Genomic DNA, 17,555 nt, shown 5'->3' on the forward strand with positions numbered 1-17,555 from the left:
GCAAGAAAAAGCGAGCGCACACGACACATTCAACACGTTAGAAAAGGATGTGATGCATGCGGGATTATTTTTTTGGGCGAAAAAGTGAGGTTAGGCGAATGTTTCCTTGTTTTTGTTCTCCTACTTATTATTTTTACCAAATAGAAGAAGCTAAATGCTTGTTTAAAACAATTGCAAAATAATAAACTGATAAATTTGTTTGGATTGAAACTTTCAGCATGATCTCACCTTTATATTTTAAAACAAAATTTAAAAAATTAATTTTTGGGTGCATCAAAATACAGCAACGTTTCGCCACGATTGTATTATATAAGATTGTGTACCAACCTGCCACTTTCTTCTAACAATGAACTTTTTCAGTTTGTCTGTGGGTAGTGCGACTCTGCTCATATTTTCTGTGTGCTGAGCCAGCCATGAGTGACTAAGACATTGTTTTGCGGACATTCTCAATCTGCAAAGTTACAAGCAATCAATCACTATAATTTGGCGTTAATGCCGCGCATTAAGGCCCCAATTAGCTGGAAAGATTCTTAATAAAAATGTTCTATTTTTATCAAAGGACGTACAATTCATATAAACAGGAAATCCTCTATTCGGACTCAATTGATTAAAAAATTACAATAATGCTCAATTTCTAATTGCAATGCATTCCTTTAATGGAAAATTATTATATTATACTCACTCTTTTTTCTTTTGAAGTAAGTTGCTGATGAAGTCCTTAGCATCTGGCGAAATAGCATCAAAAGCTTCATCCTCGAAGTCGTAATCCGCTCGAACGATGTTCGCAAAAGTTTCGGCATCATTATCGCCCATGAACGGTGACAATCCAGTTAATCTAATTCAAAAGTACTCAAATTAGTTAAGTATTTATGCTAAAATTAATTATTACTTTTTGAAAAAGCAAAGCTTTCTGTTTTTTTTTGAGTTTCTGTTGAAGTATTTTTAAAAAATCTGCGTATTCACACATGCGCGAGAAAGGGATACTCACAAGACGTAACAAATTACACCAACGCTCCACATGTCAGACTCCGTGCCGATGGGTTCGTAATTTATGATTTCTGGGGGAATGAATTCCGGAGTTCCAAAAAGTACTCTTACAGGTTGGCTTGGACTGAGAATTTGTGCGAGACCGAAGTCGATAAGTTTTATGCGGTGTGATGTTCTCGTGTGACACATTATGTTTTCAGGCTGCAACAAAATGTAATATTAAATTAACCGCTTCTCCAAGCTCAAGTTATTACGTGAATGTATTAAATAACAAATGTGTAGTTTGCCTGATATGGGAAAAACGTGCATACCTTCAGATCCAGATGAACGACGTTGTTTTTGTGCATATATCGTACGCCTTCGCAAATTTGCCTCATAAAGAGAATGCTATCCTTTTCGGTGAGCGTGAAATCGTCTGCCACGACTCTTTCAAAGAGTTCTCCGCCGGATATGCTAAACAAATAATTAGCTATTTAAATAATAGACCAATTTTGGATGCTGAACGAAGCATATTTTGTTTTCATCACTAAACGTAATCAATTATAGACTACAATATTTTGTCGTAACATTAAATCATTTTGTTGATATACTTTCAAAAGTCAACAACTGATGATTAATTTAAAAATATAAAAACGCTGATTACAACTGCTCGTTTGTATTTTTTCAAACGCGATCTATTGATAGAACGAAATTTCTTTTCTAGCGCGAAGGCTTATGACCTCCTCTTGGCTCTAAAGATTTTTATTGCTCTAGAAGGAAACAGAGGCGGCATTCATTCATCCACTTACTATTCTGTGACCATAACGATTTCTTTAGGACTCTCGAAGGCCGCCATGAGCCGCAGAAGTTTTGGATGCCTGAGCAGATTCATGATTTTCATCTCCTCTTGCACTTGCTTGCGATCCGACGTTTTCACGGTTCGCACAATTTTGGCGGCAAACGACTTCTCCGATTTCTTCTCAACGACTCTTCGGACCACGCCGTAACGGCCTTTGCCCAATTCCTCGTGCAGAGCGTAACGCTCTTTGAAGAGGTGACCCTCCTCGGCTGTTACTTCCTTGTCGTCGTACTCGCCGTTCTCTGTGAATTTTAGAAGAAAAATATTTTAAAATCTTTTTGCGAATTTAATTTTTAATAAGAGAATTCGCGTGATTATTTAAATCGAAAAAACTTGAATAGAGGTACAAGTTTATAGTTGGTTGACAAATGAGGAATGCAAGTTGATTAATCCAATTCGATCACTCCGCCGTTCAATAATCTATTCGAAACCTTGCTACAATTGTAGCCACTGCAGCTATGATTACTTATAGAATCATGACAGCTACATATTTGCTTCTATTATAAACATTGTAACGTCTCAATCGTCTATTATTAAAAGCATGTCAATCGTTGCAAAGAAATGTTATGACCGTAGGCCAATCGTGTAAACGAAATATCACCTTATGCAAACTTTTAATCAAATTAAAAAATAAAAACTCATCGACTAACCGTCCTCCATATTGGCTTGATCCTCCTCGACCTTGAGCTTGTCCTCGGCGTCGTCCATGTCAACGAAGGGCACCTTGAAGGGCCTGGACTCAGGACTCGGTTCACCAGGTCCGTGAACGTTCAGAGCTCGAACGCGAAACAGATAAGTAGCCCCGGCGTGAAGATTGTGCGCTTCGTGGCAGAGGCTAAGGCAGTTCTCGGCAACGACGCGCCAGCAGAGCTCGCCGATACGCCGACACTCGACTGTGTAGCCGGTAAGGGCACAGCCCCCGTCGTAGGCTGGCGAGCACCAGGTGACACTCGCCCCGTTGCTACTGGCGCCGGTATCGCGGCGCAGTGGCTTCACCGTCGGCGGATCGCACGGGGGTTCCGGCGGACCTGGAAATGAGGAGCAAAGATTTTAGTATTATAACATTTTAAGATTTATGTGAACCTATATAAAAGATTTTAGTATTATAAAATTTTGAGATTTATGAGAACCTATATAACTTTCCTTCTGAAAATTCTGAAGGAGAACGAAAATTGTTGGTTTAAGACGCAATGTCAGACGGAAGCTTTGTTTATGAGGAAGATTTTTTTGTTCGGTTAGTGTAGCTTGATGTTTATTCAGGTGCTGCCGTATCTGTATTTTAGTTTGCTAAGTAATCCTGTAAACATTGAAAAGCTTAAAAATCTTTGTTTTTTTACGTTGAAATGTATTTCGATGGAAGAGTTTCAGAACACCTTCTTAAGTGCAAAAGAATTTTTTTTACTGTTCTATAATGAAATAATCTATTTGATCTTTTAGTTGTTAGCTGCCTTTATAAAGATTGTTTTTATAGCATAAATAGATTTTGGTTTTTTTTTTAAATAAAAACTTAACGGCGAAGTTTAGGAATACGTTTTGCTCAAAAACGTTTTGCTATATTTTTATCGTTCAATAAAGTGAATAATAAATATGTCACGTTTAACGATACAGAAGTGTACAAATGATATCAGAAAAATGTGTGCGTATTATGATAAAGCAACTCATTCGTTGGACTTCTCGATATTCCAGTCTATACTATGAGCACTTGAAACATCTTCATGCTATTTTTTCTCAAATATTTTCATAACACGCGAAAAATTATAAACAAAAATCGTTTTTCTAAAATTCTAACTCACAAAACATAGAGACGCTAAAAACCGACTAAGCAAACTACAGAGTATGCCAGCCCTGGAATCAATTAACTCTCTTCCCACCCTACAAATCATCAAAATAAAAAAAAAGACTTACCCCAGCCGGCTCGACATAATTTCACCACGTAAGTCATCAGACAAGCCGCGATTCCGTCATCGAAAATCCCGTATACCGCGCAAACTTTAAACGAAAAACCGACGCAAATCCACGCGCTACGAGATTCCGCAAACGACTGCGCTCGACACTTCTTTTCCGACGACTCGTATCGCAGTTTTATACCGTATAATTATATTACAAGATGTCATTGGAGCCCTCCGCGAGAACTGGACCGTGTACTGCGCCTACTTAACTCGTTAAAATGCACTCGACGCGCGGCGTCGAGTTTTGATCGTGTCTTTCTCGCGACTAAGCTGCTGCACTTGTTTCACTCGATTGCAGGAAATAATTGTAACAATAATAATTTATAATCTTATTTATGTGCTAGTTACCTTCAACGGCGACACTGGCAAATCGACAGTCGCTACCGAGGGCGTTCTCCACCGACACAGCATACTTGCCGGATTGGTCAGCAGTGATCCCGTCGAGCCTTAATCTCGAGACCCCTTCCGCGCTATCGATGTGCGTCCTCTCATCGGCTGCTAACTCTCGACCCTGCAAGCATTAATAAAATTCATCGTTACAATCATAATATCTTCTATTACCATCAAAATTCATTATTTCTGTGCTTGTACTATTTATCTGAATATCAACCATCTAACCTTGTCTAACTAAAAATCGATATAACATTCCCGATCGAAAACGTCTAAATATAGAAATTGCAAAAGTGAAGCTGCAAAACGGCGCCTTGGTCTCGGCTCGTTTAAGTTCGCGCGCTGCATAGCAGCCCCTGTTCGCCTCGGTAATTCAACACCGCGCCTTGTTTCATCAGATCGAGTGTCGGCTGCGCCGCGAGTGCAACTCGCGTGTAGCGCGACGGCGGCGATTCGCGCTTTGACGCCGCGGACCTTTTGCGCTAGTAGAAGCTGCACCGTCGCTTAAGTGGCAAGGTCGTTTTGGAATCTTGGATTTGGGATCTCTTCTTCGTCGGCCTACTTACTCGCTCAACTGGGATTCATGTTTTTAAAGGAGGGCTTTGTAGCTGTGGAATGGAGTTGGTGTGGGTTTCGTTGGATTAAAGGGTAGGTGGTCGATGTTATCGATTTGAAATTGACGGGAAGTGGTGCAAAATTGATGTAAAGATGTAGTTATTTGAATGTATATCATAATAATGGATCGAAGCTCGAAAAAATACTACTAGTCATGGGCATGAAGAATGCGTCAGGGTTGAACGTTGGACCTTGTAAGGATGTTCTGTTGCAATTTTACAGCTATAATTATTCCTATACAGCGTGCACCGCCAATCAATATTTAATCAGTCGAGTGACATTATTCTTAAAGGTGGAGAAATAAAAAAGTCCTTTTTCTTCATCGATGGCATAGTTTAGTTTAGTTTGTTTCATATTTTCGCGATAATTTGTAATACTAATTTTAACAATTAGATAAGTAATTATATGAAAATATACGAGAAATACTTTTGCATTGTTCCGCACACTCACGCTCCAAAAAAGAAATTTCGTTCATGACATGAATGATACAGCAACCAAAATTGTCATGAATAATAACAATTAAATTTCTATTTGGTTGCCATTCAATTCAAATTAATAAATTAAAATAATTGATTGATATTTAAATTTGTGCAAGTAAGCCTTTGAGAAATGAATGCGCAGTATGATAATTAATTCTTTTTATTACATTTAATATAACGAATTTATAGTGTCAAGTATTTTTTTAAATTACAATGCTAAAATTAGTTGTGAAATCCTTGTAAACGAACAAATCAAATAAATCAATATCAGCTGATTTATTTCACTCAGCAATCTTAATCATTATTCTAAACAAATTAATTTTGTTCACGTCCTTGCAAATCCATAGTTCAGCCACATACGAAGGTCCCAGCTAAGTAATAAAAAATATAACTATTCTTCAAAATAACTCAGTCCTTATAAAAAAAAAAACATAACTCTCATCCAAAACATGTCCACGCAAACTTCGTCGAGATTCGCGCTTGAAATCCGTTATCTCCCTAATGAATTGCGCAACCTCACAACAACATGCCGCGCCACAACATAACAATAAAAGCCCCGATAACTCACCCACGTTTATACGCTCCTCTAAACGAACACATCGATACCTCCGCCTGGATGAACACCAGCGTAGAATAGCGACCGCGGAAAAGCGGAAATCGACGCGAAGGCCGTATCGATGACACGCTACATCTATTCCATAATGACGTTTTCGTGAGAGCGCTGATTCATACCGCAGCCGAGGCATCGATTTCCAGCAGTGCGGAGACGACGATATCGGTACCATCGACCACGTGCTGTTCTGTCAATCGACGCAGTACGCTCGGCTTCGTTTTGTGTATGATTTCGCCTAGTTTTATCTCGACGAGAGAGTATCGGGAATCGATTTTGTTGCCGGTTTATGAGAGAGGATGTATGTGGGATACCTGTTGCAGCGATAATCCGGAGGAAAGTTTCGAGTCGGCTGATTTGCATTTTAATCTAATTTCGGCCGGTGTTTTTGGGTCAGTGCACGCGCGATTATTCTTATCTCTCTGTCTTAAATTTCGTGAGAGGACATGACGAAGTCAAGAATTCAAGGCTGTACTAATTTCTTGTATACGGGAAGAAACTGTGTATCGTTTCGGAATTTGAAAGGTATAGAAATCGACAAAATTAGCGCGCTATCGTTGAGCATTATTGTTTTCGAGATAACGATAGGCATCTAGTTAATAATAGCAATTTAGTGTACATGCAATTTGAATGCGTTTTCACTTTTTACATTTCACAACAATCGTTATAATCTAATTTCGAAAGCCGGTCGATATCATCTATCGTTGATGACAGTCGTCAGTTCCGTAATTTCTTTTTAATGCCCGTAGATCAGTGCGGTTTAATAGAAGAAAAAGAATGTCTTGTATAGACATGACCGTTTTGGTTGAATAAGGCTGTTGAACGCGCATTGTTCGTTCATTCAATTTTTGTACGGCTTAATTGCTTTAAGACGCAGTTTTAATTATCTCGCAAATCAAGCTCGTTTAGTCTACTCATGCAATCACACTCTCGCTTTTTATGAATTGTTCATTAATACCGCAAATATATTTCTCAACTTAGATACTGGTCTTTCTTTGAACGCATCTTCTCTTGACGTTTGAAATTGCTAAGAGATTATGTCATCCGTTTAATAACACTCTACTATCGACTTAAAACTCCAAAATTTTAAAAACTAAGTACCTTCAAACCCCACTTCCAATAAAATGTCACCAAAACGAACAGCCACGACACCTCACAAAAAACATTCCTTACCCTCACAGCATCTCTCTTCTATTCCCTCCAATCTTTCTACACAGATACAACAACAACGACGCCGCAGGCGACGCCGGTACGTACACAGAATATCTCCAGCTACTTCCTGATCAACAGTCACAGTCGACGCTCGACAATTCACACGTACACACAACGTCACTGATCAAACGCACAGGAGTACGTAGACACGTATATATAATAATACGCTAACAGCGCTTTATTTGAAGTTGAACGTCCGCGGAACGAAGCGAGGCGCGCGTGCGCTGCGAGAGACGCCGAGGAACTAAGAGCCTGCCGACGACTCGTAGCTCGAGCCACACACACACACACATGTATCCACGCGTGTATAAAACGTGTGTATATAGCTATATACGCCCGTGCCGCAACGCGAGAGATCGAACTGGGCGAGAGCGTCACGATGTATATCATCTCCGAGCTGTGTCTTTTGGAATGCACGCACGTGTGCAGTTATGTGGAAATTGGTACTGACGCAGGGATCCGGTTTTTGGATAAAGGAGTATATTGTATGTGGGTCAGGTTGGTGAATCATGGGGAAATTCGGAAGATGATGATTTTTTGGGGAGGAGGGGTCAGGGTGTAAACGTGAGTCATTTGGCATGGGTTATCAGTATGTGAGGTTGAGTGACAATGGGTTTTTGGAGTATCGGAGGTTTCAAGGTCACCGATTGTGTTCATAAGAAGGTGCGTTATCGATGTGAATTTTTTTTTTCGGTTATTTGGCTGGTTCATTGTATCGAAATTTTAATTCTTGTAGATTATAACACAATTCTAAATTTATCTTATTGATTATGTCATGAATAAATATATCGGTACCGGTAATATTTGGCAATTTTTAATAGAGAGAATTTTGATATTCAATACCGAAGGAACAAAAAATTGGCCCGAAATTTTGTATTTGTTAATTCATTTAATTATATACCAGTAGTCGTAGTTGCTACAGTAGAATTTTCAGATCAATCCATTACATTATAGTTTCAAAGATATTTCAAAAACATGATACACCTAGCCAAATAAAGAAGAATTTTTAAAAACCCTCGAAATCGTTCAAATTTCACGTTTTATCAATTAAACGACTTGGTACAAAAATGAAACATACGTAAGATTCAATTGGCCGGCAACAATGTTATCAAACTTTCTTAGAAAGCTAATCTTTCTCCCCACGAACAAAAATACTTGATTCCTCTTTGAATTAACGCGTTAAGTGCACCAATTACACGTTCTTCTGGCAGTAATAAATTCGGCTATTCAAAATAATTGATTTGAAGAGTATTATCTGTAAGTATTTTTTCGTCAAACACAAAGGCACTAAAAAAGGCTCTTAAACATTAAAGCTTCTTACACGTCAAAATTATCCTAAATTAAAGCCTTATGTTTGTGAAATTTACAACAAATTTTGTTTCCCAACACAAAGAAAAAATCATTATTTTAATGTATGCTTAGATGACGAACGTAAAAGAAAATATTTGCTATGGAATCGTGCAAAACATTGCAAGCTGATAAAGTATAACTGTGCGTCGATGTACGATAATGATATAAACAGTCTTTGATATAAGGGGAAGTACCCGACGTTTAATGTACAAATTTTTCATGTAAGACACAAAAATGACCTTCGTAATAAAAATAAATTAGAAATATCTCAATATCAATAATCATCTTTCTCGAACAGTTTTTTCGCTCCACATATTTCTCGCGTCTCGTTAGCCTCGATACTTCAGCACTGCGACAATGTACAACATCTTCAAGTACACACGTCGCCTGGGCATACACACAGTGGCCCGTATTATCTGTCGAACAGCTGGCGCTTTCATGAAGCAGAAGCAGCAGTGCACGAGGTCTAGACTCAATCGGCTTGCGCAACGCTCGCTTTTTTCCCCTCTCGCTTTTCATTAATTAAGGCGCGATTTTAATTGATCGCTCCCGCGCGAGAGAGAAGAAGAGGTATATAGTTTAGGAAACGATAGAATCTTCGATTATCTCAATAGCCTACTTCTTAGAAACACAAATGAGATTAGCAAACAAGATAACAACGTGGCGGGTAAACTACCTGCGCAGATTACACTGACAACACTGTTATCTCTAAATACATGTCGACATATGGGAATATATTATTTAGTTTATGCGAGAGATTTCGCGAAAGCGAATTTTTCGAGAATGCATAATTTTTTGCAGGAAAACGTTTGTCTCGTGATGTCATTCGCATAAAACACACTCGAATCACGACTGATTCGAATTTTAATATATTTATCATTTGCTCTAGTAAATTTTAATCGTAATGCACTCTTCAAACTCAATCGAACATACTGTACAGTTTTGGTAGTAGAAATAAGAAGAATAACAAAAATAAATTACGAATCTTTATAATATAATCTCCCTCGCACAACCATCCATTATTAACCAACAGCCCATGTAGATCTATCGCTGCTTATCAATTCACACAATAGTAGACAGTCTCTATTTTCCGTAAAGCTCGACGACGAAGTCAATGCCGCGGAACCTCTCGCTCTCGAATTTGATGGTGACGTAAGAGAAGCCAACACCTCCAGCAATGATCTTAGCGGTAGCGCCGTGTCCGTTGCTGTGCTGGTCGAGGGCACGGAGCTGCGAGATTTTCGAGTACTTGTCACCCTCGAAGGTCTTGGTGATGGTGACCTTCATTCCTACCCAATTTGCGTCTTTCTTGACCTCCTCACGTTGGATGAGACGATCGCCAGGGATGCGAGAACCGGCGATCACGTCGTTGGGAAGACTGGCGGCAAGAGTGACAGCCAGGGTGGCGAAGAGAGCCAGGGCGAGGAAGTGCTGAGATGCCATTTTTACGTTTCTGTTGAAAAATTTGTGGTGAGTTTTGCGGATTGACAGATGATTTAGATTTTGATGGTAACGTGTTTTGTTATGACGGAAATGACTTAATTTTTTGTTATACAGAATTTCAAATGATGATTTTCAAAACAGTAAACTGAAATATTTGAATGAAGAGAATTTTTGAGATGACTTAAGTTCGAGGTACAGAAATTCACTTACCGTTTCATGTTTAACAAATATAAAGCGAACTGTATCGAACACCTGCGTTTAGTCGACTAACGCTAGATTATTAAAGACTTGCTTTTATATCAATGATATCTCTTATCTCCGGGACTCCTTTATTTTAAAGTTAAATGATTCATACAATTCGTAGCGCTGTATGTTACATCGATAAAAATAGGAATACCTGTTAAAGAGCTGATACTAGAAATTTATCTAGCTACTTAATTGATAACACAACTTATGCCATTGCTTAATTTGACATTTATATTAGATATTTTATTAGTATTTATCGTGTTTCTGCGCGGTACGTTCTAGAAGAGTTATTTCCAAAGCATTAATATAACTTTTGGAATAGCTGATAGTAATAGTATTGTTAAAGAAGCACCATTTCCGCAAAATTTAGAGTAACTATATGCACAATTTTTTTTTTTAATTCAAAAATAATTTAATATCTTAGTTTAAAAAAGTATTAAATCCGATCAGATCTAATACTACTTTATTTTTAACTGATTTTTGCTGTTCGCGATTATTCAAGAAACATCTGCATATAATCGACAAGTAAAAGATTAGCTGCTATAACTTTATCTTTTTCAGTGTGGATCAGAATTTAATTTTATACAGTATAACCTATCAAGCAATAAAAATATAAAGAACAATTTATAATTATTTCTGCATTTTATTAATTAATAGTATTGAAATTGAAACATTCAGAAATATCTTTGATTTAGATTTAGAATTTCATAATATTACACATTATGTGCTTTATAAAAATATCTGCATCTTAGCCTCTGGGACATATAAAATCAATAGCGAAATTCTGAACTGTAGCTTAATAAAATTATCATCCCGCGTATTCTGAGTATTGCCTGGACCCTGATTTAGAGTAACCGTTTATACACCAAAGTATGTGAATTAAGTAGGCATATTATGTGCTTTATAAAAATAGCTGCATCTTAGCCTCTGGGACATATAAAATCAATAGCGAAATTCTGAATTGTAGCTTAATAAAATTATTATCCCGCGTATTCTAAGTATCGTCTGAACCCTGATTTACAGTAAGCGTTTATACACCAAAGTATGTTAAATAGGCATACAAAACACAGTAGAAAACTTGATAATGCAATGTAATTTAAGATTAAAATATTTGTTAGGAATACCCTGGTAGCAAATGGCCGATAAGTTCTGGCCCGTTCCCTAGCGACTCGATAGAAATGAAACCCAGAATTCGTCGAGAAATATGCGTAGTTTCTACGCTGAAACCCGAGTAGCAGAAGTTCTCTTAATTTTTTGCGCATGCGCGTATGGTTCAGGCCAGGCACAGGCATACTAGAAGTATTGTAGAGGCTGTCTGCTATGTTTTACAACAGAATAGCATAGCAGACAGAACTACAGTTTTCACAGTTTCAGTCAATGTTGAATGATGAATATTTAGCCTATTAATTCATCTAGAATGATTTTAAAGGGAAAATATGATTTTCAAAAAGTGCCCATTAAGAGTGAAAGCCTAACCCTACACATGCATACTGTCATATATGACAGTATGTACAAGCATGCTGTACTGACTGACTTTGTGTTGTTCAAGTGCAATTACTGTGTGAAAAGTGTCATTGATGCTCAAAGTCACCAATGATGAGGTTTGCACAGGTATTTCAAATCTCATCAGTATGCGAGCGCAGTCACTGTCAACCACCAAATCTCTCATAATCATGCTAAATCCATGATATTGAAGTTTGATGTCTGTTCTTTTGCATTAAGACTTGTTAAATTATTTAGAAACAGCCTGCTATCTCAGTTTTCACTTAACAGTCTTGGTTCGGCTTTTCACCTTGAACCTTATAGCTTCGGCGTCAAAAAATACAGGTGGGCTCATACATGAAAGTCGAATTCATATCAGCTAGAATGAATTCAACTCAATATATTGTTTGAACATGCCAATACAAATTAAGTTGCAAAATTTCAATGCTCTAGGTATGATAGTTTTCAAATGAGAGCCAAAATAAAACTGTGAAAAAAGTAATCGAAATCAATAAAAATTTGATTTTGCTCTCACTTGAAAACTATCATACCTAGAGGGCTGAAATTTAGAAAATTAATTTGTATTGGCATGTTGAAACAGTATATTAAGTTGAATTCATTCTAGCTGATATGAATTCAACTTTCATGTATAGACCCACCTTTATTTTTGCCGCCAAAGCCATAGGATTCAGGGTGCAAAGCTGAACCAAGACTGTTAAGTGAAAACTGAGATAGCAGGCTGTTTCTAAATAATTGAACAAGTCTCAACACAAAAGAACAGACATCTACCTTTAATATCATGGATTTACCATGATTATGAGAGATTTGGTGGTTCAGAGTAGCTGGCTCGCATACTGATGATATTGAAATACCTGTGCAAACCTCATCATTGGTGATCTGACTTTGAGTGTATCGATGACACTTTTGACACAGTAATTGTACTTGAATAATAGAAAGTCAGTCAGTACACAATGCTGTACATACTGTCATGTATGAAAGTATGCATGTGTAGGGTTAGGTTTTCACTATTAATGTGCACCTTAAAAATCATGTTCCCCTTTAAAAGACATTGTAGATGAATTTATAGGGTATATATATATATATATATATATATATATATATATATATATATTCATCAATGTATGAATATTTTCAAACAATGTCAATGAAGAGCAGGGTCATTGGTGTGAAAAGTAAGGTTATATATGAACAAATCATAGTGGAGAAAAAATTCTACCGAGATTTCTTCCAGAAATCATGTCTGATTTATCGGGGTTTTGATCTAGAGTCTACTCTGGAAACCTGCTAGATTTGAAAAATCTCGGTAGTTTCCAGGTATTTTATCGAGAACGCTGCTACCAGGGGCAAAGAATAAGCTTTAGCAAAAATGCATAAAATGCTTGACAGATACATTTTTGTCATATAAAAAAAATATTGTAAGGGTATCTCTGATGAAATAAACACAGAACAAACTTATTGCAAGTATGAGAAACGCATCAATATCGTATTTTTTAATAAAATAAACTATAATACCTATCAAGTTAATTGTGTATTCGAACGAAATAAATTGCAAGATGGTTACAATCACATTAATATTTACTTATTTACTAACACATCTTGACACACATCTCGGTACACATGTTATACAGATCTTTCATTTATCAACTGGGCAATTCCAGACATCTTCTATTTTCCGTAAATTTCGACGATGAAGTCGATGCCGCGTAATCTTTCACTGACGAACTTGATAGTGACGTAAGAGTGGCCAACTCCACCAGCGATGATCTCGGCTGTGGCGCCGTGTCCGTTGTCGTGCTTGTCAAGGGCGCGGACCATCGTGATTTTAGCGAACGTGTCACCCTCAAAAGTCCTTGTAATCGAACCTTTCTCGCCCCACCAAGCGGCGTCTTTCTCGATGTGTTCCAGCTGAAGAAGGCGATCACCAGCGACATGATCACCGATGATCAAGTCATTGTTGGCGAAAGTTACAGCCAAGGTGGCGAAGACGGCCAGAATGAAGACATATTGGGATGTCATTTTGAATCTGTGTTTGAAGACTTGTTCGTAAGTTAGAGTTTCTTTGTGATTTGATGTTAAAGATTTGCGTTATATGAGAGAATACAAGGCATTGCTTTTATCGAAACAGGAAAGTGAGGAACAAAATGATCCGAATGAACATTTATTTAACTAAATTGTTGACAATAACAATATTTTAAAACTAGCGCTAGGTTGAGGTGCTATAAAATATGTTGTTTTTTTGCAAATAAAACTTTTTACACTTGTTAATATGATTCAAAACCAAATTTAAACTTACTACTTTTTGTGTAACGATTATTCTTACTGGACTGAACGGCTGCGATGAGTGAACTAACGACACGATTGCAAAAGAGTTGCTTTTATATCAATGTTATTTCTTATCTGCGAGTTTTTTTAAGCTAATTTTTCATGCATTGAGAAACTTTGACACAATTAGAGATACATCTCATGGAGTTTGTTGTTGGTGGATTGATAAATACTTTATGAACGTGAGTAACATTGTTATTTTCTCGTAGGTTCTGAGCAACTATTTTCCAAAGCAAAATTCGTAAGGATTTTCCAATAGTAAAACCGCGTATGAGTCATTAATTTGTTTATAGATTGAAAAAAGAAACTAGTTCTTCTGCGTATTCAAATCACTCATAAGCTCCCTGATTGAATATCGATTAAGCAAAGTTTCGTTGTAGCTTAGATTTGCATGAATTTTTCATAAACATGTATAATCTATCGATCATAAAACCGTAATTTTTACTTGCTTTTATATTTTAAAATTGATACCTTTATAAAAAAAATGCAAAGGTATTTGATTCATAATCGCATAAAAGTGCTAAAAAAGTTTATTAATTTCAACAATAATCATTGAAATATTATACTAGAAAGATTTTTGATTTTACAGAAATAAGAGATCATCGTTTTAGTGCGTACAAAACCTTTCTTTAACGAACCCCTGAATAAGAGTAACCATGCCTACATGGATGCCCGGCTTACTGCTAACTAAGAACATCAACATATGACTGATACGACAGAAAGTGATGCATTTTCTCTTAAACATTTTTTGGTATTAATTTCATAAATTTTGTACTACTACTTATGTTACTAGCAAAATATATTAAAATCGAAAAATTTATTTATCCTTCACCCTTTGTTATACGTATGCATAGTAATTATGTGCTTTTCTACACAACAAAGCACACAATCTTTGATCCAAACTTTACCATTACAAAGTTCCTGTTACATAATATTTCATAAAACTGCTCGTCAGTTTTTATTTATGATCCTTCCAGTTGACAATCAATTCGATAAAAACTCTTTCAAAACAAAACTATTTCATAATACTAACACAGTTCAATAAGTCACAAGAAGGAATAAGTATGTAGATTAATTAAAAAACTCAATATTATACAATATTTACCGTGAAAATCATTATCTAATAAGGCTCGTATTCTGTTCTTCCAACTCATATTTACTGTTTTATTAATCAAATATCGGATGATTGTTCGTTATTACGAATTATTAAATCAAGGGAATTAGTATATTTTCACAGAATTTTTGATGGGTCAATTAAAGTAAATGTAAAATAAAATTTATGATTTACATCTTCAATGTAACGAAGTTCCTAGAGTCAACCAAATTTCAAATTTAAAAGTATAAAAGAGCATCATAATAGTCCAGAGCAAATCACTCTACTTAAAAATGAAAATCTTGCAGATAAAAAGTAACGCAGGTATAAAAGAATCTTTTTATAGCGAACGCAGTATTAGTTTCATTAACGTTATAGTTCGTACACTTCTTGAGTTGGAACCAATAAGTTTTCTTTTATTCTTTCTTTTATCATCACCCTAATCACTATATTCGCCAGCAACAACGTTACCTTTATTAATCGTATTCCTGGAGATAACTTTATTAAGACAGTTCCCCTTTGATGGTTTGTTTTGACGCTAGCACAGCTCTATTTAATCACACATATTGATGATTTGAAACTCACGCAAATCCGCACCATCGATAACCATACGGATGATCGTAGTGCTAGCGTTAAGATCATGAAAAGTAGCATTAGTTCATCTTTCGTTCAGATGTTGTTCGAAACCAAAAGATCTGGCGGCATTATCTATGATATCAAACTCTATGGAATTAGAAAGATATTCCCAAACTATGACTTAATATAATAAAAAAATTTAAAGTTTTCGTAATCTTGTTCAAAGATATAGCTAAAATAGAGTATATGAGAATTGATCCATTTCCACTAGTTATTTGTTATATTTAATAGTTCAACGTTTCAGAGGCTCAGCCTTTCTTCTCAATATAACTGTAAAAATAAAAATTTTCAATATTTAATAACATTGTACAAAGATTTGTGTTAAGTTTCTAAAAGTTTTTTTTTACCAAATGCATCATGCACCAAAGCGTATAATCATTTTTGGAAAGCTAACAACTAATCAGTGTTTCTAAAATCTATGACAACTTTCAAGAGGTTAGAACAATTCGAGAAAATCATTTTAATACCTAGTACACAAGATACCATGGAAATATTTTTTATTATACTAGTTAAATCCAACACGCGCTTCACGCGCTCAACTTTTTAAAGTTTGCAAGTTTAAAATCGTAACTGCGTTCAGACCCAATATTTGTTTCTTAACCAATCAAATCGCTTTATTAATAACTTAAGAGCATTCGGTCATTACTTTTTTAGAGAGAAATTTATACGTATTATAATTGCTATTGATGCTATATCAAATTTTTTATAGAAAAATAACAGACATGTTTAACGAATCTATTGTTAAAATATTAAAATCATGAACAGCAGCAATAGATCACTCTTGATTAATTTTTTCAAATAAAATGAACCGTATTAAATTATAAATTTTTGTTCGTTATTGATTCGTTATTGATAATAATTCGTTATTGATTCAACAATGAATTATATCTACGTTATCACGAAAGAAATGCTATTGCTTGGAAATTTAATTACTTTGATTTTGAGTAACATTCCTCAATCACATTATACGCCCGACGTCTGATGTTTTTAAATACTTGAGAGTAATCTTCTAATGAGAAAATCATGTTTTAGTTATCTACGAAGTAAACTTTGATTTTGTATCTCAATGCGCCAGAGGCAACGATACTATAAATGGTAAGTCATTGATCTTTCAATGGATAGTCACTATAACTCAGTCATTGACAGTGTTATTAAAAGTTTGAGGCCTTGCAGTGGTGAGTAAATAATTAATATATAAACTATTGGGTTAAAAAATTATATTGGACTTTTTTTATTACTTACCATTATTAGATATCCACCATTTTTTCAAAATCACTACGTCATTCTCTCATTTCAGATTTTCACAGTTCACATTAAAAATGGCATTACAACGTATCCTTTTCTTCACTATCTTCGCCACCTTAGCGGTCAGTGCACAATCAGAGTCAACAGTGGCAAGACAGAACGACTTGGTCATCGGTAGACGAGTCGAAGGCGACTACCTTCTCAATCGCAGTTTTATTAAAAAGGATGCTAGTTGGATAGGAAAGGTCGTGACATTCACAAAGACATTCACTGGAGATGGCGTCTCCACGATCACACAAGTCAAAGCTCTTGAGCAACACGAAAATGGAGCTAGTGCAAAAGTTATCGCAGGTGGAGTCGACTACCTTTACGTTACTTTGAGACTAGAGAGCGAGAGGTATCGTCACATTGACTTCGTTGTTGAAATTTACGGGAAAAAGGCATCGACTGAATAATATTATGTAATTCTTGTGATTGAAATAAATGAGTATAATAATTCGTATTTTAAGTGGATTTTTCTATTCAAAATCAATGACTTATTTATTTAGCTTATTTTCTAAAATTGCAAAAATAAATATACTAATAATAATACTTAAAAGCTACCGTAATCGGAAAAAAATACGAGTTTGAATCTGCA

General features: G+C 36.0%; 4 protein-coding genes across 9 annotated transcripts in view; 1 reads left to right on the plus strand and 3 right to left on the minus strand.

Moving 5' to 3' along the window:
- LOC100118487 (titin homolog) overlaps positions 1–17,555 on the minus strand; it is a 98,083-nt gene that overhangs the window by 2,042 nt on the left and 78,486 nt on the right. For all 5 annotated transcript variants that reach the window (XM_031933620.2, XM_031933621.2, XM_031933618.2 and 2 more), the window contains 7 exons: positions 4,123–4,285; positions 2,476–2,853; positions 1,776–2,067; positions 1,299–1,440; positions 989–1,188; positions 683–835; positions 328–451 (listed from right to left, as the gene is read on the minus strand). In XM_031933620.2, coding sequence (XP_031789480.1) covers positions 328–451; positions 683–835; positions 989–1,188; positions 1,299–1,440; positions 1,776–2,067; positions 2,476–2,853; positions 4,123–4,285 — 1,452 coding nt within the window. The remainder of the gene's footprint in view (positions 1–327; positions 452–682; positions 836–988; positions 1,189–1,298; positions 1,441–1,775; positions 2,068–2,475; positions 2,854–4,122; positions 4,286–17,555) is intronic.
- Positions 8,615–10,219, minus strand: LOC100118223 (probable salivary secreted peptide). Its single transcript, XM_001599784.5, has 2 exons — positions 10,084–10,219; positions 8,615–9,883 (listed from the first exon to the last, which is right to left on the minus strand). Exons 1-2 carry the CDS (start codon positions 10,089–10,091, stop codon positions 9,514–9,516), a joined length of 378 nt encoding a protein of 125 aa, XP_001599834.1. The 5' UTR covers positions 10,092–10,219; the 3' UTR covers positions 8,615–9,513.
- Positions 13,132–14,183, minus strand: LOC100117346 (probable salivary secreted peptide). Of its 2 annotated transcripts, none has more exons than XM_001599811.6 (2): positions 13,916–14,183; positions 13,132–13,645 (listed from the first exon to the last, which is right to left on the minus strand). In XM_001599811.6, the coding sequence occupies exon 2, from the start codon at positions 13,636–13,638 to the stop codon at positions 13,288–13,290; it is 351 nt and encodes a 116-aa protein (XP_001599861.1). In that variant the 5' UTR covers positions 13,639–13,645; positions 13,916–14,183; the 3' UTR covers positions 13,132–13,287. The 2 variants fall into 2 exon arrangements, with proteins under 2 accessions (XP_001599861.1, XP_016843590.1); XM_016988101.3 differs by having other exon boundaries at positions 13,132–13,658; positions 13,916–14,175.
- LOC107981701 (probable salivary secreted peptide) lies at positions 13,312–17,420 on the plus strand. Its single transcript, XM_016988094.3, has 3 exons — positions 13,312–13,665; positions 16,706–16,768; positions 16,971–17,420. Exon 3 carries the CDS (start codon positions 16,993–16,995, stop codon positions 17,371–17,373), a length of 381 nt encoding a protein of 126 aa, XP_016843583.1. The 5' UTR covers positions 13,312–13,665; positions 16,706–16,768; positions 16,971–16,992; the 3' UTR covers positions 17,374–17,420.

This window comes from Nasonia vitripennis, chromosome 1 (genome assembly GCF_009193385.2).
Source record: "Nasonia vitripennis strain AsymCx chromosome 1, Nvit_psr_1.1, whole genome shotgun sequence".
Taxonomy (NCBI): Eukaryota; Metazoa; Arthropoda; class Insecta; order Hymenoptera; family Pteromalidae; genus Nasonia; species Nasonia vitripennis.